The sequence below is a fragment of the Lissotriton helveticus genome, chromosome 6 (genome assembly GCF_964261635.1).
Source record: "Lissotriton helveticus chromosome 6, aLisHel1.1, whole genome shotgun sequence".
Taxonomy (NCBI): domain Eukaryota; kingdom Metazoa; phylum Chordata; class Amphibia; order Caudata; family Salamandridae; genus Lissotriton; species Lissotriton helveticus.
Window position 1 is genome coordinate 1,200,494,549 of NC_136067.1, and position 23,631 is coordinate 1,200,518,179.

General features: G+C 43.4%; 1 protein-coding gene across 7 annotated transcripts in view; it reads left to right on the plus strand.

Annotated features, from left to right (window-relative positions):
- Positions 1–23,631, plus strand: part of LAMA2 (laminin subunit alpha 2) — a 3,430,794-nt gene that overhangs the window by 3,147,110 nt on the left and 260,053 nt on the right. For all 7 annotated transcript variants that reach the window (XM_078648920.1, XM_078648921.1, XM_078648915.1 and 4 more), the window contains one exon: positions 1,624–1,768. In XM_078648920.1, coding sequence (XP_078505046.1) covers positions 1,624–1,768 — 145 coding nt within the window. The remainder of the gene's footprint in view (positions 1–1,623; positions 1,769–23,631) is intronic.

Here is a 23,631-nt window from a genome sequence, read left to right on the forward strand (position 1 = left end):
CTCTTTAGTGCGCATGATGATTTGGCCAGTCGTCTTGGGTCTGCAGAACTGTTATGCGCACTTAGCATGTTCTCCACTTGGCTATATTGCACATCCTGGGTGGAGAACATACTCAGGCTACCACATCCTGTTTTAGCATGGACTTAGGCCGCTCTGACCAATCTCGATTCTGCTGCTGTGCTGGTGACCGCAGCGTCGTGATTGGCTTAGGGGAGCCTGTGTGCTTCCTTCTTCCGGGAGTCAGGAAGGAAAGCCTAGGAGAGATGACGGAGGAGAGATGGCAGACGTTCAGCGGTACGTTTTATAATTTATTTACACCGCCTCCCCTACTACGTACCAGCCATCACTTGTGTTGATGGCATTTCAGGCCACTTTGAAATACTGGGTTCTCTTCAGGACAATCTAGCCTCTCTAGGGTGATCAGACAGGCTGACAGTAACAGTGTGCTGCTTCCCGCGTACAGTTTTCTGGACCGTGCTAGCCGGAAAGAGCACGGAATTAGACCGGCTCTGAAACTAAGATACATTTTTGAATAAGCATCTATGTCTGGGAACTCTCTGCACATATTGAGCTCCCCTCTCATCTTTTAAGGACTAATTGGGTGGCATTCAAACCATCCGAGCTAAGTACAGTCATTTAAAATTTATCACCATGTGGTGCTATTGGTTACTTGCACCTTAGGTAACCTGAGGCCTCTTTGGTCCAGTGGCTCTCCGTTCTCAGGGGCCCCCTTCTTTTGATAGTCCTGAAGAAGCCCCAGTATTTCAAACAGGTTTGAAATGTCGTCAACTCCCTAGCACACCTACTGATGTTGGCCTGAACAATATACTTTTATGTAGCTCAATCATAAGTGTGCTCCGGAACACATATCTGAAAATGCATTTTTGTATGTAACCACTATATAGTCACTTCTTTGTGTTTCTTCCTATTGGGACCCTTTGCACAGCTGTTGTCGTACGTGTACTTGTATATGTATATATGTTTTCCATGCTTTGTAAACATTTACATTAGAGCTTATTCCTCATCCATATTAACTGACCATTGGGGTCATAATGTGTTTTTTTCCTGCATTCATTGATTGCCAGAATCTGTTTTGGCCAACTTTTACATTCACTTATATGAATTCCAGGTGAACCATTGTTTCCATTATATCCCTTGAAAGATAGACATCTCCATAAATTATAGGAGAAAACGGATGTAGTGTCATTTTATGACTAACAGAAATAATGTTAAAATAGTTTCTGACTGGTGAGCCGAAAATACCAAATATTACAGCTGAAGATCATGAGTTCCAATTTAAAAATGCTTTGCTGTTCTGCTGGCCACTCTATCCCGTATTACATCACACTTTGAACTGCCTACGTCCAGCAGGATGTCATCATAGTTGAATGAAACCTAGAATACAGGAGGTCCCAGCTAACCACTGAATGAGTGAGGCTCCATAAACTGGCCTGTGGTAAATACAAAGTTGAATTTGCATCTATTTCTTTGTCCATAAACCTAGAGTTCCTGTATGGAATGCACATTTTCACTGGTACTTTCTATGTATCTTTTGTTTCTAACTCATATAGCAAAGTATGTTATATGCGCAATCTAGAGCCTTCTTTTTAATTCCTTTAACAGAAAGACTTCATGAGTGTGGAGCTCAGCGATGGACGAATAAAAGTGAGCTACGATTTGGGTTCCGGCACAGCTTACAGTGTTAGCAGCAAAAATCACAATGATGGCAAGTGGAAAGCATTCACCCTGTCCAGAATTCAGAAACAAGGTATATGTACTTCAACACTACCCAGGTTTTATTCATTTATGAAAAATTGACCTATGACTGTGCATGAAAAATATTTGCATGAAACAGCATACATTTTTTTCAGGAAAAATACACCTATACATTTGAGAAATATCAATTGTTCTTCTAAGAGACAGTATTTGTGATGAAAGAGCACCCTACATTTGTGGAAACTGTTCATAATCCACACTACATTCATTTTAGGAAAGAGTCTTGCACATCATGAATTAGAGTATGCAGGCTAGTATTTTGTAACAGTGCAATTTAACAAAGAGAACACAATGTACATTGTTAAAATGAAAGGCTGTATTAAGTTGTCTTCAGAGCACATGCTGTTCCATAAAAATGTTGATGGGCAACATGAACCTGAACTTTAGCTACAAAAGAGCGGATAGACAAAAGATAATCTCAGCATCATAGATTTATGGCTATAGTTTGTATGGATTTCACATTTTTGGTGATTCATAAAAATATCCTGAAATTCACAAGGATACCTACACAAATCATAGATTTCCGTGCAATACTCAGTTATCCATACCTGCTGCTTCAAACGGCCTGCAAGGCTCTCAATTAATCCACTGGGTAATGCCTGTCAGAAATGTTCATATGCACGTTTTTTGGGCTTTTGCAGTAGTTTTAGTTTTTGCTCAAGGCACAAAAGGCTCTTTAAAATGCTTGTAAATTCGACCATGCTTGCTTGTCGGTGCCGCTTACTTGGTTTTGCACGGCCATCTTTGTGTAAATCTCCCTTTTCACCCATGGTCCTACAATTAGGATTACAGATAATTTCATCTTTGGTGGGTGGAAACATTTCCTACACAGTTTTCCTATCCCTCCATGCGGAGGAGAGGAAACCACAGTGCATGCATCATGCAAAGGGTGTGAAAATGACTGCGAAGTGTGGTTAATATTCAGGTGATCTATGAATATTTGATTTGTAGTGGAATAAAAGACCATTATAGAGAGTTGAATGGGGTTGCATCCATTTTTCTGGATGACTGAATTGTTGTAATAAATGTCTGTCAATCATTTCCATAACAGAAGGAGGTGTGGGTGTTTGCTGTATCAATTTTCAGTGTGTTTGCCAACAGAGTACCCTCTGCTGCTTGGTTGGCCACTAGAAAAGACATTTCTGAAAGGTTGAACCACAGCAAAAAACTTACATCAGATGTGAGTACTTAGCAGTAGATGGACTGTAAGACATTTAGATAATAGAGGTCTGACATGCATAGTATGTATTTTTGTCTATGCTCTGAGGCTCACTGTCTTGTTTGACAGGGAACTCTGCCAGGTTATGAGGGCGAAAGAGATGGAAACTACAGATCATAATTCCACCACAATTTTGTATTCAGTGTAATTTTTAGGTCGGGCCTAGACAGCACTTTTGCTGTCGCTCGGCTACCTGTTTTATATGCTTTTTGGAGTTCCAACTCAACCATCTGCTTCACTTTGCATTTCATTTGTTTATGTCAGGGTCCTTTAAAAATCCTTGCTTACTAGTGGTCAGTCCTTCTTCTTTGGCCCTCATTTTTCTCTTCCGTTCCTTTGACGGAGCAGAGACCAATTACTGTCTCATTACGCAATGGTTCTTTAACTGTACTTTGGGGGACCATTTTTGTCTTGGTTTCCTGCTCTGTTACTGTTTCTCTGTGCTCAACTTTGGCATCATTGCTGCTTACTTTTAAATATAGCATCCCTCCCACCTCATTTTAATGTCACAGTTGTGTTAGTATTGCATCCCCTCCATTAGTATATTTTTATTCTTTTTTTGCAGTTTTTGATGTCGACAGTCAGTTGGGCTTTTTTTGGTAGGATATTATTTTGGGTTTGGCCTTTCTTTTAATGGGGATTGGGCTTGTTGAAGTTGTGTTCTTTTGTTTGAGGTAGCCTTCCTGAAATATATATTTTTAATGTTGGACTGAAGGTTTTTAATCTGTTTTATTGGATTTACATTAAATGATTTCTCGCAAGTACCTGCTTGCATGTTAATGCAGCATTCTTTTTGATTGTAGAAACTACTTTTTCGAAGTTTGGGTCTCTATGGCATAATAGTTTTTTCTTGCGCCTTCACGCAAGTGGTACGGATCTCTCACCTGATCCCTTATCGCCTCATCTGCATCTTTGAATGCACACATTGTAGCCAACATCCTTAACGTTGCGACGTAAAACTCGATCGCCTCGCCTGGTGCTTGATATCTGTAGTAAAAGTTATATCTCTCCATTATCACACTCATGGTGGTATCAAAATAGTACTTCATCCTCAATTTTGCTTCCTTAAACACATCCCATTCTTCATCCCCCTCTTCCTTTTCAATGGGAGTTATGTGGTCAAATAACGTCCTTCCTTCTGCCCCTAAACAGTTGTACATCATGGCTTGTTTTCTTGTGGGATTGTATGCAATTCCATCAATTGCCTCCAAATGTTTCTCAAAACATTTAACCCACTGTGTCCAATTTTCCACAGGTCGCCCAGGGACTTCTAGGAAGGTGCTGAGCATGGCCACTGCATTAATTTTTCCAGTCATGTTGACACTGTACCAGTGTTTTGTTTGGAAAATGTCTTAACAAGGCGAAGGTTAGGAAGTCGTTTGGCTCCCTCTGGTGGCAGTTTACGGTAATACCTAGTCGGTAGACAAGTATGATGTTCCACTCACGTTTAGTCGCAGCTCCTCCCAGGGGCTGGCAGGAGTCAGGGAAGACGAATGGTGTGAACCTGGATGACGAGTAGGTGTGGCGCGGAGGCGGTACGAAGAAAAGGAAAGTCCGCCTCACTTTGTACTCTGTCGGAGAGTTTGTGAATGGCCCGGAGCCTCTGGCGATCTGCCGCACTGAAGTGTCTGGGTTCAGATCCTGTAATCGTTGCCAAAAAATAAGTATGTAATGATGAGGCGACAGGTGGAGGTAAAGAGGTGACCTTCTTTATTCGTTCTAAGTATCAGAATACCGTTAACTAACGGCTCCTGCTCGCTCCACCTCAATGTTCGACCTGCGTGCCAGGAGTCACACGCACAGGCACAGAAGGTAGGACGGAATCGGGGAAGGGACAAAGACAGGGTAAGGTGATGACAGCATCTTACACATTTCTGTTCTTCCAAACTCTGTAGTTCGAGGGATTTTGTAAATAAATAAAAAGGCAACCTATTGTTATAATATTTCATTAACAAACACATATGTTCTAGCCAGTCTTTAAATAGCATGCTGTAGTTAACAAGAGTAAACATTGATTTGTCTGCCAGTCCTATTTTCACTCAATGACGGATTACCCGTGACACAGAGACCTCTCGATTTCCTCTCTCAGGGAATGTTGTTAATGAAAGATTTGGGAAGGCACAAACCACAATAAAACGTGAACGAGAGAAGGCCACAAGGGAATGATCTGGGAGCCACACAACTCCTTCCTAGGGGATGAAAGGCACGGGCAAGATGGTAAAAGTTCACAAACTGTCAAGGCAGAACATGCTTTGAACAGCCCACTCCCCAACCCTTGCATGTGATTTACTCCCCATGTACTATTACTTTGTCATGGGGTAATATTATGTAGAAGGAAATGGATTCATAATTGCTAACTCACATCTTTCTTAACGCCTAACAGTAGTATGCCCTGCCATTTGGATTTTAAATTGAATAGCGCAAATAGCTTTGTGATTCAGCCCGTGTGCTGTTCTTTCTGAAAATGTTAGGTTTGGGTTGTGTTGCTTTCTGTCCGTTCTTAATGTTGGTTTCATTTTTGTTTGTTAGATCCCATTACCATGTTTATTTTTGACAGTTTTCATCCACACTCCAAGATGGCGCGTAATTTCGGCCAGCTTGAGTTATTGCGGGTGTGCTTGTCCCTCCTCCCTGTTCACACGACGCTCGCATGCGTCTCCAAGCAACATACCTTTGGGACACGCCCACCCACGGCGCTCGCGGTTACCGGCATTTATACAGCGCGACAAGCACAGCGATCTACCGGCTGTCCTGCTTTACCGCCGCCGTGGGATGGGTAGGTGTTGCCCCGCCTCAGCCTAGAGCCATCAAGGTAAGGTGCAGGGGTTGGGTGTAATGGACGTCCGAATGATCGGGACAGGCCACCACTAATAATAATAAGAGTATTATTACCTTTTTACCAACATTGCGTGATCCACGTCTGTGATCACACGTACGATTACGACAAATATATACATTCTACCCTTCCATCCAGGGGACTCCCCGCCGCTCAGGCCTTCCCAGGGACAGTACGTGGGGTCCGACCATCAAAGGGTTTAGGTAAGGCTTCGCCGACATTTGCCAATTTGGCGACCTCGCCATTACAGTTATAATGAACACACGTGTGGCTTTGTTCTCTATGTAATTTCAGAATCTATCTTTCAAATTGTTCCTTTTATACTACCACTAAGCTGTAACAGCACGAATGGGTGTCATAGCCTGGAGTATAATTACTGGTATAGACTCAACCATGTTATTCCTAGCAATCTTTCTACGGGATACATCAATTCCCTGCCCCCCCCTCGCCCCACACAGCCCCTCTCCTTTTCTTTACCTCACCAGGATTGGACATAATATTGTTTAACCACAGTAGATTTTTGAAAATACGCTTCTGCATGTAAGATCCTGAGTAACTACATCCAGGACTGAGTTTGTCCATTTCTTTCCAACTTCTAGGGCATGGACCACCGCAGTACCACTTTCTGCCTTGATACACAGGTTGTATATGGAAGTTTCTTCAATTAGGGGGAGACTTCGCATTAATTGATGAGCAACCATAGGTCCTGAAGAATTGCCATAACTGGCATGAAACATGTCGACCACACCATAGGCGAGGGTTGAACGAGGCCACATCACCTTACCTGTTGCGCTTCGCTACCCCTCCCTTTACCAATTTTAATTAAGCAGTGAGCCATTCTATTAAAATTGTTCTAATGGACTCTACTGACTTATTTTAAACTCTCACTCACGCTCACAATTGCACTTCTTAGGTACCTCACACACATGCACCCATTGGCCAGGAATAAAAGAACTCCACCAAAAGAGTAGCACTACGTGCTACCCGGCAGGCATTGCACCGCCAGCTTGTCGTTGGAGCAGGAGGCCAATGATAACACAATACAGTTATTTGGACGGATGGCTATTGTTGTCCAGCCTTTTAATTGTGTGAGGCATCCTTATTCCGTAAAGGGTTTACTTGATTCCCTGTTTCACACTGCTACCTACCCTCGAGAGAGTGGCTGCTTCTCTTCCCTCCCCTCTCCTTAGTGTATCCACCCCTTGGGGAACTTTGTACAACTGTTGTATACTGCTTACTGGACACGTACATTGGACCCCGGTAAATATCGTCCTTCATTGTCCCTCTTTTTGTTTACTATTTTATACGTGGTTTCCGCCCACGGGACTTACAGGTTACCAATAGTGGAAAATCTTTTCACTAACTGGCCCACTCCAAACCCTTGATTCTGACCACCTCAGAAACAAAGCCCGCGTTTCTCTGGCAAGCACATTCCTAATACCCGTGCCCTCTTCCTTTACAACATGGAAGACGTACCTGGGCTCAGTTTTGATGAAGATGCTATAGCTGAAGCATTAAGAGCTGCTCCACCTTTGCTTACCGATTTGACTGCCCCCACTTCTGGCACGTCTAATGACGATTGGTCTACCCTAACAATAATGAAAAAAGAACTCATCAGAATCACTCTACATGGCAGGATGATGACTGAATATCTAAGAAGCAATATAGCTCCACAAGGCTTAATTGTGAACATCATCCCAAGACTATTTTTGGAGGACATACCCTTCAAAGTTGATTGGTGCCAGGTGTCCTGGAAATGCACCAAAGATCTCCTTTTCCTAATTTCGCAAACTGCAAAGCGCCTTGCTGATGCCTTACAGGATAAAATCTCAGCCATAGAAGCTACTATGAAAAGTGCTATCAGTAAGAACAATAAAGCAGCTTTCACGACCAAGCTAGCCGAAATAAACCAGGAAATGTCAGATCACCATGATTTTCTTTTAAATCAAAAAACAACCAAACTCCAGAAAGACATTACAAAATTCGAGAAGGAAAAAGTTTACCCTTACCTCAAGGATGGTTTCAAAGGGAAGAAAACTAGCTATTCCTCGGATGAGAATTCGGATAATAACACGAACAGACGAGGTTCAACTAGCAGTGACTCCAGTGGTGGCCAACCGGGCAGGAACACTCGGTTCCAACAACGCCCCAGCTGGCAACAGGGTTACCAACCAGGTCTGACCTTCATGGGTCCCCCCTCCCACATGACCCCACCATGGCAATATCCGTTCTTCCAACAAGGCCCCCCACAATATTACCCTCCTAATCCGCCACCTTTTCAAGGCAGAGGCTGGGGCAGAGGAAGAGGGCGAAAGCGAGGAGGGCAGAAAGGAGTGCAGTGGCAGGACCAAGCGACCCCATCAACCTCGATGGAAACAAGGAGCATAACGTCCAGAGGGAGAAGACCCTGATTGTCAACCTCTCAAAGAAACTACTCTCTCCTGTGGAGATCAGCATTTTGGAGAAGGGCCTCGGATTCGTTCCGACACCGACCCCGGACAGCTTCCAGGAGATGATTGAGATCCAACAACTTTTTAGGAAAGTACGTCTCCATGCCTTTTTTGACAACACACCTGAGACCATCAATGATGATACCGGATTGAGAAAACCATCTACCTTTACTCCCACTGATGGGATGGTCCCCCCGGAGATCCTGACTTTTGAACGCGCGGTGCTGACTAGTTTGAAAAATAAACCAACAATCAAACAGTTCCACAACCTTACGTCTAAAGAACGACAAGCCTCCATCAATCTGGGCCAGGACCAGTCTATCGTCATAAAACAGGCAGACAAGGGGGGAGCTACGGTCCTCCAAGACTATGAGGACTATGACCGTGAATGCAGACGACAACTGTCTAATACCAATCACTACCGACCCCTTACTGAGGATCCTACCAAACGACTAACCACGACCATCATGAGCCTAATAATTGAGGGAGAAACCAACGAATGGATTACTAAGAAAGAGGCGGATTTCCTTACCATCACGGAACCGATCACGCCTTATTTCTATACCCTCCACAAAATTCACAAGGGAACCACCCCGGTTCCAGGAAGACCCATTGTCTCCGGGATTGGGTCGCTCCTAGAGCCATTATCCCAATTTTGTGATGCCTTCCTACAGCCCGTGGTGAAGCAAATTCCTTCATACCTGCAGGACACCAGGGATGTCTTACGCCTCATTGATGAAGTGGATGGTAGGGAGGATGTGGACCTCCTCCTAACCCTGGATGTAGAGGCACTATTCACCAACATCCCCCAACAAGCCACCTTGGAAGCAGTGGAGGCCACATTACGAATGGAAGAATGGTCCTCCCCCACTCCTATCACCTTCATCATGGAACTAGCACACATAGCTCTTACAGAGAACTTTTTCAGGTACGAGTCACAGCTCTACCATCAAGTGAGCGGGACATCGATGGGTTCTACCTTCGCGCCCAGCCTAGCTTGTATCTATATGGCATCGTTCGAGAAAAATCACATCTACCCACCCGAACAGAACCCGTTCCGGACACACCTTACCTTGTGGCGTCGTTACATCGACGACATTTTAATATTCTGGAAAGGTGATCGAGCAAACTGTGAGGCCTTTTGTGCATGGATTAACCTACAGGATCCCTTTTTGAAGTTCACAGGCACAATTTCTGACAAATCGGTCCCCTTCTTAGACCTTACAATCAGGTTGGACCCCACAGAAATCACCACTACCCTCTTCAAGAAAGAGACTGACCGCAATAGCTTGCTCCTGTACAAGAGTCATCATACCAGATCCCTGAAAGACAACCTGCCGTTTGGGCAGTTCTTACGACTCCGCAGGAACTGTACCTCACTATCAGACTACAAACAAGAAGCCAGTATTCTACAACACAAGCTCTTGGATAGGGGTTACCCCACACAACTCCTAAAGAATTCATTGAAAAGAGCCCTTAACAATAACAGAGACTCACTTCTGGAAACCCACACCAAGGAGAAGGATGACTCGATCACATGCGTGACATCTTATACAAGAAACTCCTCTTTCATTAAGAAAGCTGTGATCTCACATTGGGGCATCCTAAACACAGCAGGCCTTGATCTACCTCGGCCCCGGTTTGCTTTCAAGAGGACAGCCAACCTCAAGGACACTCTAATTCACACCCGTCCTAAGAAGTCCAGCACACACCCTCTGAAAACTCTTTGGGATTTGCCCCCTGTCGTGGGTCACCATCGATGTGGCTCCTGCGTGATATGCCCTCAGACGATCCAGGGCAAAACCCTGGAACTCCCTAATGACTTCACTTGGCATCTTAATAAGCATACGAACTGTAACAGTGCTAAATGTATTTATATGCTTATATGCCCATGCAAACTAATTTACATCGGGATGACGATGCGCACTGTCAAATTGCGCATCATGGAGCACTATAGCAACATCCGTTGTAAAAAGACACATACTAAATTATACGAACACTGTAGACAGCTAAACCACCTGCCCACTGATGTAAAATGGACTATCCTGGAATGCCATCCCTCCATCAATCAGCAGGCACTATACAAAATGGAACAGCGGTGGGTGCACCGCCTTCAAACTGATGCCCAGGGGCTTAACGATTTTATCCCCTGGAATGCGCTTGCCAGATAAATCTAAATCAAATTCAATCCTTGAACTGTACCCGCATAATGCCGCTTGGCCCTTTCTTTTCTGGTTAAACCCCCATCCAGACTTTCCCACTACTTGTGACTTGAGCACTCGTCGCTATCCCCCAACACTGATAGCGACTAGTCTTATGCACATTGGGAATTCCACACTCCAAGATGGCGCGTAATTTCGGCCAGCTTGAGTTATTGCGGGTGTGCTTGTCCCTCCTCCCTGTTCACACGACGCTCGCATGCGTCTCCAAGCAACATACCCTTGGGACACGCCCACCCACGGCGCTCGCGGTTACCGGCATTTATACAGCGCGACAAGCACAGCGATCTACCGGCTGTCCTGCTTTACCGCCGCCGTGGGATGGGTAGGTGTTGCCCCGCCTCAGCCTAGAGCCATCAAGGTAAGGTGCAGGGGTTGGGTGTAATGGACGTCCGAATGATCGGGACAGGCCACCACTAATAATAATAAGAGTATTATTACCTTTTTACCAACATTGCGTGATGCACGTCTGTGATCACACGTACGATTACGACAAATATATACATTCTACCCTTCCATCCAGGGGACTCCCCGCCGCTCAGGCCTTCCCAGGGACAGTACGTGGGGTCAGACCATCAAAGGGTTTAGGTAAGGCTTCGCCGACATTTGCCAATTTGGCGACCTCGCCATTACAGTTATAATGAACACACGTGTGGCTTTGTTCTCTATGTAATTTCAGAATCTATCTTTCAAATTGTTCCTTTTATACTACCACTAAGCTGTAACAGCACGAATGGGTGTCATAGCCTGGAGTATAATTACTGGTATAGACTCAACCATGTTATTCCGAGCAATCTTTCTACGGGATACATCAATTCCCTGCCCCCCCCCTCGCCCCACACAGCCCCTCTCCTTTTCTTTACCTCACCAGGTTTGGACATAATATTGTTTAACCACAGTAGATTTTTGAAAATACGCTTCTGCATGTAAGATCCTGAGTAACTACATCCAGGACTGAGTTTGTCCATTTCTTTCCAACTTCTAGGGCATGGACCACCGCAGTACCACTTTCTGCCTTGATACACAGGTTGTATATGGAAGTTTCTTCAATTAGGGGGAGACTTCGCATTAATTGATGAGCAACCATAGGTCCTGAAGAATTGCCATAACAGGCATGAAACATGTCGACCACACCATAGGCGAGGGTTGAACGAGGCCACATCACCTTACCTGTTGCGCTTCGCTACCCCTCCCTTTACCAATTTTAATTAAGCAGTGAGCCACTCTATTAAAATTGTTCTAATGGACTCTACTGACTTATTTTAAACTCTCACTCACGCTCACAATTGCACTTCTTAGGTCCCTCACACACATGCACCCATTGGCCAGGAATAAAAGAACTCCACCAAAAGAGTAGCACTACGTGCTACCCGGCAGGCATTGCACCGCCAGCTTGTCGTTGGAGCAGGAGGCCAATGATGACACAATACAGTTATTTGGACGGATGGCTATTGTTGTCCAGCCTTTTAATTGTGTGAGGCATCCTTATTCCGTAAAGGGTTTACTTGATTCCCTGTTTCACACTGCTACCTACCCTCGAGAGAGTGGTTGCTTCTCTTCCCTCCCCTCTCCTTAGTGTATCCACCCCTTGGGGAACTTTGTACAACTGTTGTATACAGTTTTCATCCTACCCACATAATTCCATACCACATACATCCACTCCACTCCACACCCACCAAAACACATGGGTAAAAGACACTGTCATTTACAACGCCAATAGTCTTTACACATTTGCGAGACCTATTGCTTTACAAATGCTTGTTTGATTAGTTTCCACATGAGCTTGCGATTCAAAATGTTGCAGTAGTTGAGGTGAAGTAGTCGAGGTGGTATAAAACACTGGATAAGACTCATAGTTGTGTTGTCTTCAATAATTAAAAACTTTTGAAATATTGTCTAGAGCTAGCTAGATCTGATATTAAAATAGCTAAAGGGGCCCACATTAAGGGCTCATGTCTAAAGACTCGGGTTGGAAAAAAAAGGTAATCTGCTATATAGTAAATAAAAACATATTTCAACTGAATTTTCATGGATCATTTTTGGTGGGAAATGTGAACAACAAAGGTTGTTATATTTCTATAACCATATCAACTAATGTGGTATTCATGAATTCATAAGGCCGAACCTCCTGGAATTTCTTACCACTGCAGTGGTCTTCTCATCTGACCCACTGCCATGATTCTGTATTCATTTATCTGAATGCATACCTTATTCACTGCTTTGTGAGCACTATGAAGCTAAGGTTTGGCTCTGCCAATGCTATTCATAAACTGTAAATAAAATTTAATAACATATAGCATCAACATAATATTATTCATTCTTTGTCCATGCTCTTCAGTCCTACTGACTCTGCAATGTGGAATTCGGAGATGACCACATTTTATTTCACTCTTAGATATCCTGTAGTTAGATCTTTCCTCAAAGCCAGAATTTTTAAGATGGACATCAAGTACAGAGCAAATTCACAAAATGCTGGGTAAATAGTGTTGTTCACTAATGAACAATACCCAATAAAATAAAATAGACACATTTTAGCCACTCATTTAGACCTTCCTTTTCAAAGGTGGGAGAAGATGTGGGCTAATATCCAGAGCTGCCTGCTCGGGAACAGGGAAGGCAAGTTCAAGTCGCAGTGTCGACTCCACATCCTGTGATTCTGAGTAATTCACTTAGGAGTATATTTACCAACACTTTGCACCAAGTTTGCATCACAAAAGTGATGCAAAATTGTAGTTTCAAATTTACTTTCCAGGACAAAAACTGTTTGTGCTGGAAAGTCGTCTGAAAGAAATGCAAATCAGTGCATAGCTGGGTGCTACATGGGCATTCTCATGCAACCACCTATGTTTTTTGATGCAAACTCTAAGTACTGAAATGAAAGAGAAAGGGAATTGCATAAAACAATAACGCCCTTTTGATCTAGGGTCTATTGTGGAGAAATACTTTAACCCCTGCACCGCGGGGCTAATTCCCCCGCGACGAAGCTCGTCATGAGCACGACACCACTGTGCCTCATGACGAGCTGCGCTCGTCATGAGCACCCAAAGTGTTAATGTCTCCCTTCTTTTCTGTCTTTGAATGTGTGTTGAACTGCAGAGCACATATACAAAGTAGGAAAAGTTTTAAAGTTACTCTAATCATAGTATTTTGTACTGAAGGATACCCTTCCAGTACAAATCATGTGCTAGACTCAAGCAGTTGTATGTGTGTGTCGCTTGGTAGCATGATTCTGCACCAGCACTGGGGAGAGAACAGGATAGTGTCATATCTCTGTAGATAAGGCTCATTCCTTATCTCCCTCTCATGCAATACTGTGCAACAGTTTAGACTGCTGTGCGGTGTTTTGAGAGAATTTAGTAAATATACCCCTCAATTTCCCAGTGCCTTAAAAAACAGGAACGTGGCTTTGTGTAATGTCATCTGGTGCTCATGTACAGCACTTTAATGCTCTTGGGCCAAGTTAGAGCTTTATAAACAATGCATAAAAAGTAAGAGTTTCCAATGCATTTACAAACTGTATCACTATTCCAGTACCATTTCCCAAATATGCCGATACCCCAACGAAGTGTCCACAAGATGAACTGAATCAGCCAGTGCACCCACTTTTTGGCAGTGTAATTTCCCTAGCATTATTGCTTTATCCCTTAAAGAGACCAAGTTGTCTCTGAGGTAGGGGTTTATTATGTTTAGAGTGATATTGCCCTTGTGGTTTCAAGAGATAAGCATAGAAAATCTAGAAGAGAAAACTGCAGAATCACAGGCATTAATATATTATTACTCCATAATGACTTTCAGATGAGCTGAATAACTGGCAAATCTAATCTGAGGGAGGAGCTGCGTGTCTATTTCTGATCAGATATTATATGCAGTTGCACTTCCCTGTCTACCTTTTTGTGTATTAAATGCAATCTTTGCTTGCAACCAAAATGGAATCTTTAAGGAATCTCTGTGCTCTAAATAGTGAAACAGAGTATTCTTAAATGTCCTAGGAGGACACTACTGTGGGTGAGAATCTGTCATCCTCCATCTCTTACTCAAGTTTTACTTCAGCTGCCTAACTGAAGCCTGAAAGTAAGGGATAAAGAAACAATCTGATCAACAAACTACTCCTGCTTAGAGTAAAAAAGCAGCTATACAGCATTTCTATTATTTAAGTTTAGTCTACTGGATTTACAGCAGAATGTGGCAGTAAATGTCTACTGACTATATTTGGGTGTGTGCAGTTTTCTTTGTGAATACATATAAAAGGCATCTATAAAAGATCTTACATAAGCTCTCTTCACACACAATAAGGCAGGCTGCTGGGGTCAACTGGGACCCAGCAATGAGCAGTTTTATCACAGGGAGTGGGTGATTGACAGCACAGACACTTTATTGATTTTTTTGAAAACCCAGCTGCTCTGGCCATGAAATTCAATACTGAGCAATCAAGGTGAACAATATCAGGTGGTCCAAGCTGAGTGGTCTAGCAATAAATGGCAGGAAATATTATTTTTATTTTTAGAAAGAATTGAACCGGTCATTGTAAAAAAGACTTGCACACAAATGAAAAAGTCACAGCTTCACCTATCAATCGCAATCCAAATGTACAGGAACAAAAGAAATGCAAGTGGTAAGGTAAGAAAATCATAAAAGTGCTGAGCAAAGAAACGTAAACGAGTAGTTTTCTACATTATTCTAGGTCTTCGCATATACACATGAACAGATGTTTCTTTTGTGTGTCCTTTTTATGTAAGATTCTAGTAATTTAATGCAATTACACTAGAGTTGTTGCAATAAAACATCAAATTATTGAGAATTTTTCTCGCCGTAAGATAAAACACCAGAAAAACAACTTGGACATTGATGCAGCAAGTTGCGAGTGGTTTTGCGCCTCCTAATGTGATTCTTCAGCTTATAAAAAGCTGAACATTTTATCCAATAAGAACGCCATATTGGTGTAAGCCCAAAAGTAGAGCTGGGTAAATCTATCAGTCTACACTGAAATAGCACAAATTGTATGGTAACTGTAAGGTTGTGGGCCATAGGCCCGCATGACTCTAAAATAAGATACTGATCCAGTGGAAGTGGTGAAAAATTGTGAGCATAAACCTGTGATTACTCACCATACCATGAACTTAAAATCAATAGCCAAATCTCAACAACACAGAGTTTGGGCCCATTGAAACTCTATGACCACTTACAATTCATGAGGTCCTCCGATAGATCTTTGTAAGAGCTAATAGGGACTATGATAATTAGAGATGGAAGACACTCCTTCATGAGGACCTGTAATATAGAAATGCCTATCTAACAGCAATAATCAATAAACATACATTGTCAATAATATCATCAATAAAGAAAGACAAACTTAGAATACTTATCAAGGTATCCTTATCTAAACTTCAATGATGGAAATGCTCAAATGCGAAAATACATTAGAATTCATTTAATACTTGGTTATTCAAATGTATACAGGTAAATCACAGTTCAATCACAGTTTTAAACTGAATACATCTCAAATCAAATCTCTGGCAGAGGGTAGAGAGAGAGTGAAAAAAGAACACATATTGCAAATACAGTATGCAATTTCAGGAATCATAAGAAACAAAATTCGGTTGTAGATTTTCTGGACTGAGACGAAAGACTAGAGCACAGTGTGCATTAGCCAGAGTAGTCAACCCTTCAACCGAAAGGTTTAGTCAGCTCAACTTCACCAGACGAAAGAAGCACAGGAGAAAAATCAGGAAAGTTCTGTTCAAGGGAAATCAAAGTTGAAACCGACAGCATGTCACGCCAAGAATTGCAAGGAAATAGCCAGCCCAAGTCCATTTTCCACCGGGCAATTATACCTGAAAGTGTTCTTAGTTCCTACCCTCAAAGTATCCTTTGAACAGTTTGATGAAGCAGGCTGTGACAGGACATCTCTGCTCGCATCCATACTTTAACCTGTCTTAGACAGGACACAAACACTGGTTCAAGGATGTCCAAAACCTTCTCGTTGCAGCCTGCTGGGACCTTGTCAATTTTGTGGAGCTGGTCCACTTTGCTGATGCTCCAAATGATTCTTGGTTGTGGTCAACAGTTCAAAAACAGGGTAGGTCAGGAGCGTTGGAGTCCATCGTAAAGCTTAGATTGGTTGTGTTGCATGACTCCTTTAAGACATTCTTGGTGTGCTGGAGTCTTTTGAAGTCTCTGCTCTTAGGCCCCAAAAGCTCCTGGCATCCGTCGGTGGGGCAACGTCAAGTTCATCTGTCGTGCTTGTGAAGACCCCTTGGTTGGGTTGCCATGAGACTGCATATGGTCTGTGCTGGGACTGCATGTGTGCCATGTCTGAACCACTACAAGACCGCTGAGGAACCATTGCCTAGTCGCTCATGCAACCACAGGGTAAGTTGGGTCCTGTTCAAGGCGTGCTCTCGCCACTCAGATCAGGATGCAGGTAGGATGAGCAGGTACTCAAGAGTGTGTAGGTAAAACAACGGTATTGGACTCCACTCTGGTTGTTAGATGCTCCGTGTGTGGTAGTGATGACGCAAAAAGACAGGGGCTGGAATGTTGGGGTTGCATGTCATGTGGCGAACTTGTATGACAGTTGGTAATGAATTGCCTTGATTGTCACGACCACTCCTTGTTGGGCCATCAACAACTTGGAGTGTTGGTGGCCAAGTGCTCACATTCTTTCTGTATGGATGTACCGGTATCCTTCAGCCTGTATACTCTGGGTTGCTGATTCCCCAGTTACAATGTCTGGATGGTTATGCTGGGAAGCATGGGGCAGAGACTTGGTTTGCACATGCTTATGGCGTACTCTTGGTTCTCCTATCAGGCTTGGGGCAGGGACTTGGTTTGCGCATGGTTGCAGAATACTCCCTGTTCTCCCACTGGGCTAGGGGCAGAGACTCGGTTTGTGCATGCTTACAGCTTATTTCCGGTTCTCCCTTGGGTCTTTGGGCAGAGACTCAGTTTACACATGCTTGCAGCTTAATCTTGGTTCTCCCTCTGGGCTTGGGGTTGAGAATCAGTTTGTGCATGCTTCCTGCTTACTTGCGGTTCTCCCACTGTGCTGTCATCAGGTTGTCCTTGTTTTACCTCGGTGGCTTCTTCGTGTGAATAGATGCATTCCATCAGTGGCTCGAGTCCTCACAAGCCCGCCTTTCAGTACTGGCAAATCTTAATCTTCCCTCCTTAGGGAATGGTCCATTGCTAGATTTTCCAGTGTGAACTGGTACTTCCTTCTCCTCTTTCTCCTTGTTGCTTCAGCATGCATCTTCTTTCCACTTATACTGGCAAGACGTATCATTGCATGCATCTCTTCTCTTTTTCTTCTATAGGGTTTTGTGATATCTGGCCCCACATCACATGTCCAATCTTCTGGGACACTCTTGGAGCTCACACTCCATGTGTAGATGTGTGTAGCTGGCCCTCTGCCTTGAGGGCCTTCCCACTGCCTAGTTCTCTTCTTCTCTGGGTCAGTGTGTCTTCATGCCACGTGTTGCCATTTCCTCCTCGGGGACCTTTTTAGAACTTCGACTCCCTGGTGTCCCCTCCTTAGGTATCACTCTTCCAAGGGTAATAGGGAGCTGTTTTTCTGTCCCACTTTTTCTGGGTGGTGTAGGACTTGCACCTTGAGTCACCTTGAGTCATTGCTGCCATAGATGGTTGAGCGTATCACAGTGTGCCTTCAGGTTGTGGGATGATGCAGTCCTAGTGTCTGGGGCACTGTCACAGCATTGTTTGCTTCTGTCCACCTTCTGGTCCAGCTTAGCTTTTCTTGGACCTTCTGCTGCATGGGGGGGTGTCCATCTGGTTGGCTTTGACAACCAATGTTGTGCCTCTGGGGTTCTCAGTCTCTTTAACAGGTGGCCCTGGGTAGGTTGCAATTCGTGCTCTGTGCGTCCTCTTGAGAGGCCTCCACTCATTTGTCGCGCAGAGGCCATGGTCGGAGTGCTCTCCTTCCTTTCCCTCGTTGGCTCATCTACTCCTCTCTGTACCTCTTTGGGGAGATAGGATTCTGTCTACGTCCACTCTGGAGCCGACTCTCTGGTGGTGCCACACTGTGTAGCTGTCTATTCTTCCAGCTCCTCAGACCATACCTGGGTGTCTCTAGGGGCAACGACTGCTGTTGGCTCATGGCGGGGTGGCTTTCTAGGCTTTGCCACCCTGATTCACTTGCCCTGTCTCTCTTTGGTAGTGTTGGCAGATTGTGGATTGGTGCAGTGTTACTGTTTGCTTCAGAGGGGGGGAGCATTCATAGTGCTTCTTGGCCCATATGAAACTGTCAGGCTGCTGCGTGGAAAGCTCTGTGACTTTTCACAGTGATTGGCGAGAGGGATGAATCTTTTATGTCAGCTGTGATCTTCTTTTGATTGTGAGGGGCGCCCTCTTGTGAAGCAGACTCACAGCTTGTGTTGTGCTTCTTAGGGCCAACAATAGACTGGTTGAGTACCTCTTTCTTGCAGTGGGGGGCATCAACCTATCAGGCCTTGCTGTAGCTGACGGGTTGTGCTGAAGGCTGTGTAGCAAGGGGACAGCTAAGGAGCTCCCTTAGTAGGGGGCTGGCCAGACTGCGAAATGCCCATGAGTGTGCAGAGAGACTGACGCTGGGATGTTGGCTCCTGCAACACAGTCCCTCTTGTGCCTCTCTTTGCCCACAGGCTACTGATGGATTGCTGTGGGTGCCAGACTGCCTCCTTCATCGTATTGCCATTAAGGTATGTGTGCCCTCCAGTGGGCAGCCTCTGCCCTTGTGCTGCACTATTCTCATATACCACGTTCCTGGAGTTGTTCCTCCTCATGCAATGGGCTGACCTGTGCTGGCAGTCCTTCTGTTCCCTATGCTGCTCCATGTGCTTCTCTTTCACTCTCTTGCTGAGACAAGGGATACAGGTGGTGCTATGGGAGGCAGAAGGGACTCCTCTCCTTGTGCAGTGGTGGCAGATAGCCACTAGGGTGTGTACAGCACTCACTGCACCTGTCTTGGCTTTACGTGAAAGACATCCCTCACCGCTGGATAGAGGGAAGTGAATCCGTTCACCCGTGCACTTGGGTAGGTGAGGCGGGTTTGTGAACTCTTGTGTGCCCTTTTCTGTCCCAGGCATCAACTATTCTCTAAAGGGACATGATTAAGGGGACTCGTGTGTGGCCAATGTCTCCTTGTCAGTGGGAGCGGCTCGATCCTCTGCCTTATTACATTGTGTACACAGCTCATTACCTCATCGCAGCCTGTCAGTGCTGTTAGCCAAGGGGGGACTCACATCCATGCTCTAGCATGACTATGGAGCACCACCCAGTGGCATCTCAGGCAGGTGCCCTCTTCTCTGCCACGCCACACTACTTACTGACTCACAATGTCTCCCTACTTGGCATGCTAGTCCTACACCATGCTCTCTGAAGGTTTATGGCAGCTCATGAGGCGGGTTGTGGGAGCAGCATATCTCTGTTTCCTCTCACATGTTAAGGCAGAGTTCTTCTCCTTCACGGAAAAATAGAGACTATTGCATGGTCAGGCTATGACAGCAGTGCAGAACTGCCATTTTCCTCACTCATGGCTCTTTTCTTCCGGGAAGTATGGCAGCTGTGGTAATACGCCCTCATCACCAATGTAAAGTCTTGCACTGTAGGCCTGCATGTTGCTGAAATAATAGATACAGACACTTCAGTTACAGGTATTGCAACTGGATACGATCACATGCGCCCCGGTTCTTTTATTCACTGGGTCACTTGACTGGTGTAGTCTGTGTTGGATGGATGTAAGTACTGCTCCTGGGAGGGGACTTGTTCAGCAGGACACAAAGGTAATGTTTCAGTTTTATCATGATTTGTGAATTTTTTAGATGATCTTGTGAAAGTGCATGACTTCTGGTGCTACAGTTATCACTGCAAAAATATGTCAATTCAAGTATAAAAATATAGGAATGACGTTAGGTTACTAGTCCTGTCGTGTATTTCCTAGGACCCCCCAGGACCTGTACGTTATGGATGACCTAATCTGAGGGCTTGGTGTGCACTCAGAGTGATTGTAAAAAATTGTTTTTTTTTTTAATTCTTCAATCTTTTAATAGATTTTTGCTTTTTATCTTTTGAGCAGAGAACATTTTTGATTTTTCAAAAAATAAATGTATACAAAATCACAAGTAACCACACAAAAACAACAAAGATAAATTACATGATACATCCACAAATGTATAGGCAAATGTATGACTTATCTTTTCATCAAATTTAACCTGTATCAAAAAAAGATAGACTAGCTCTAGTTCCAAAAAGAAAAAGGTTAGAAAAGTCAGAATAGAAAAATGAAAAAGAAGCCCAAGCGGGGAAGAACACAGTCAAAAAGATTCACCTACTATTAAAGGTGTCAATTTTATATTACATCCCCATTGTCCCACATTGGACTCTTGCAAAAGCAATGGATGACTGAGGTAACCAAAGTGATAAGTACAACAACGTATAAACAAGAACAAGGTTAGCCTGGTCACATTTTTTAAATCACATTTGTTTTAGCAAGAAAAAAAGGTCTACTCGTTTCGAGCCTTATTCACCTTTTATGTGGGAATCACCTCAGGACCAGAAACGAGGCCATTCTCTTTCGGCTGGATCACTCAGGACGATGAACGTACTGTTGCCATTACAGGTAGCTTCTCAATAGGCCCAAAAAAAACCTAGAAGGCAGTTGATGTTGCAGGCTCATGAAAGGTAACTTGAAATCGGTGAAAATGTATTCTCCATTAAATCAGCTACATTTTAGGGTGTTTGGAAAATATGTTACAAAACTATCAAACTGTGAAACTTCCATTATAATCACCAATCAGTTTCAATGATTGACAAAGCTAATATTTTTTTTTACAAAAGGCTATATACTCAATAGTACTAATTTAAGGAAGCTGGAAAGATGAAATTCTTAATTGTCCCTGTGTGAATTGGAACCTGTGACTCACAGATTATACTCTGATCTTTTCCAGTCAATTGCCAGTACCTTATTGGAAATCACCATGTAGCATGCAGGTTACACATAGATCTTGAAAGTAGGTTGATTAATTCCAAAATCTGTATTAGAAAGTATTGGAACTCAGATATGGAGGCTACCCAGAGATCTCTATTGCATCCAATGTTCGTTTTCCTCATCTTGGTCATACATATAAGAGCAACATCTTCACCAACTTCTAAAAGTACACAGTTAACATTTTAGTGGTTTTCCCACTACGTAAGCTTTCAATTCATTAATTGGGAAATGTAATCATTTCAAATCCATTTTAAATGGTAAATGCTATGGCAATATATAAGCACATGATAATCAAGTTTAAAACATGCTTAACAGAGTGACTTATGACAAATGTTATGTTTAGCCTAACAAAATAACGGACCATGATGCGTGCACTGTGCTAATAAAGATAGGGCAGTGTGAGGGACGGTGGGGGTGATAACATCACTGTTACATAGTGACACCTTTTTTCGGTGGTCACCCCCAGTTTTTCATTTTTTTGTGGAGGACTCATCTGCTGGTAGCTTTGATCTCTAACACTGGTAGGCTGCTATTCAGAGCCCGGTGTATGTGCTCTGACCCCCAAAACAAAGTTGAATTAACTTAAAGGCCCATGCAGTATATTTGATTTTACTATACAACCATTGTTAATGTTGTACAAACTACACCTTTGGTTTTTAAAACGAGATGTCACATATGGACTGAAGTACTATATTGTGCCACCCACTTGTGACCCTAAAAACTTTACAAAGACTTCCACTGAGAAATTTAAATAGTTTTCTTCATAAAAATGACAAAATCCCTTTCTAAAGTGGGACTTAGAAACTTTTTTGAACTGTTGACTTGTATATGGGGTACAAACTATAACTATGGCATGTTAAATGAAATCCCAACATATATGGGACACATTTCTGACCCAAACCATAAGCACAGCCGAGATTGCGTTTGCAATATTTAATTTCTTCTGTACATTTTCCTCTTGTCCATTTTTACACCGTTATTTTAATCATTAATAATCCACATGTTCACTTGAAATACTTTTAGTCTTCATGCAAGGAAACGCCATTTTCCAAATTTCTAATGCTCCTGCTGGGCCATCCGAACCTCACTTCAAGAACACGACTGAAGCCAAATTCATCCAAAGCAGTTTAATAAAATCCAATGCATTTCGGGCCTCTGGGGCCCTTCGTCAGGGAAAACTAAAAACAACAATAACACATGTTTTGATGTGACAACCAATATGTACACTTTTAACATTTAATGTTTAAAGTCGCCCGCTCTCCTTTATCTCAAACAGTTGCTGTAACTAAAATGCATTCTGCCTAATATCTCAGTCCTCACCAAACCCCGTGCAGTTTCACATTGGTGTCCTCCTATCTTTCAATGAACTAATTATCATACTTTCTCACGGACTGCTACCGATCTCAATCTGCTCCTTTCCTTACCAGTCGGGTGAAACATACCCCTCCCAAAACTCTCCTCTCCCCTCCACATCTTGCTTCCCAGCCCTCCACGAACATTTTTAACATGCTTTGCTTTCTGAGATAACATTGTTCTTATTTCACTCTTCGTTCTCAGCTCCTACCTGCTAGGAAGTAATCGTCCTCCTCACTCCATTCTGAATAATGTTTCTACTTTCCCAATCGCTCTCCTGCCTTTAAACTCCACTCTAGCCTCTCTTTACAAGCAGCCCTCCCCCTCATCCCTACGTAATTAACACATGTGTCTTTTGAAAACTCCCGGACTTCCCTGGAAAACTTCAGTTCCCAAAATGCTTCACAATTAGACAAATGCAAAATTATTAAACACATTGGTGCAACGTTAAACGTTTTACAAAAAGAAGGCTGACATAATCTTCATCTTGTATTTTGTCCCAGTAGTATTGTTGTGATGTCCTCATACTTCTGACACCAATTAATAAACTTGCTGTGTGAACTCCGATGTTCCTCCTTGCATGAAAAAACGACCTTATTCCAAAATTGTTCTATTTTCACGATTTTCATTGTGGGTGCTAGCCCAGAAGGGCCAAGTTGCATAAACATCATATTAGTATGAGCTGCACACCTTTATTTTCACCTCAGATTCTCCGAAATTCTAAACTTCAATTTTGTCATGGCGTGCTCAAATGCGTCGTGCCTAGCCCAAACTGCACGTATGAAACTAAACTCCAA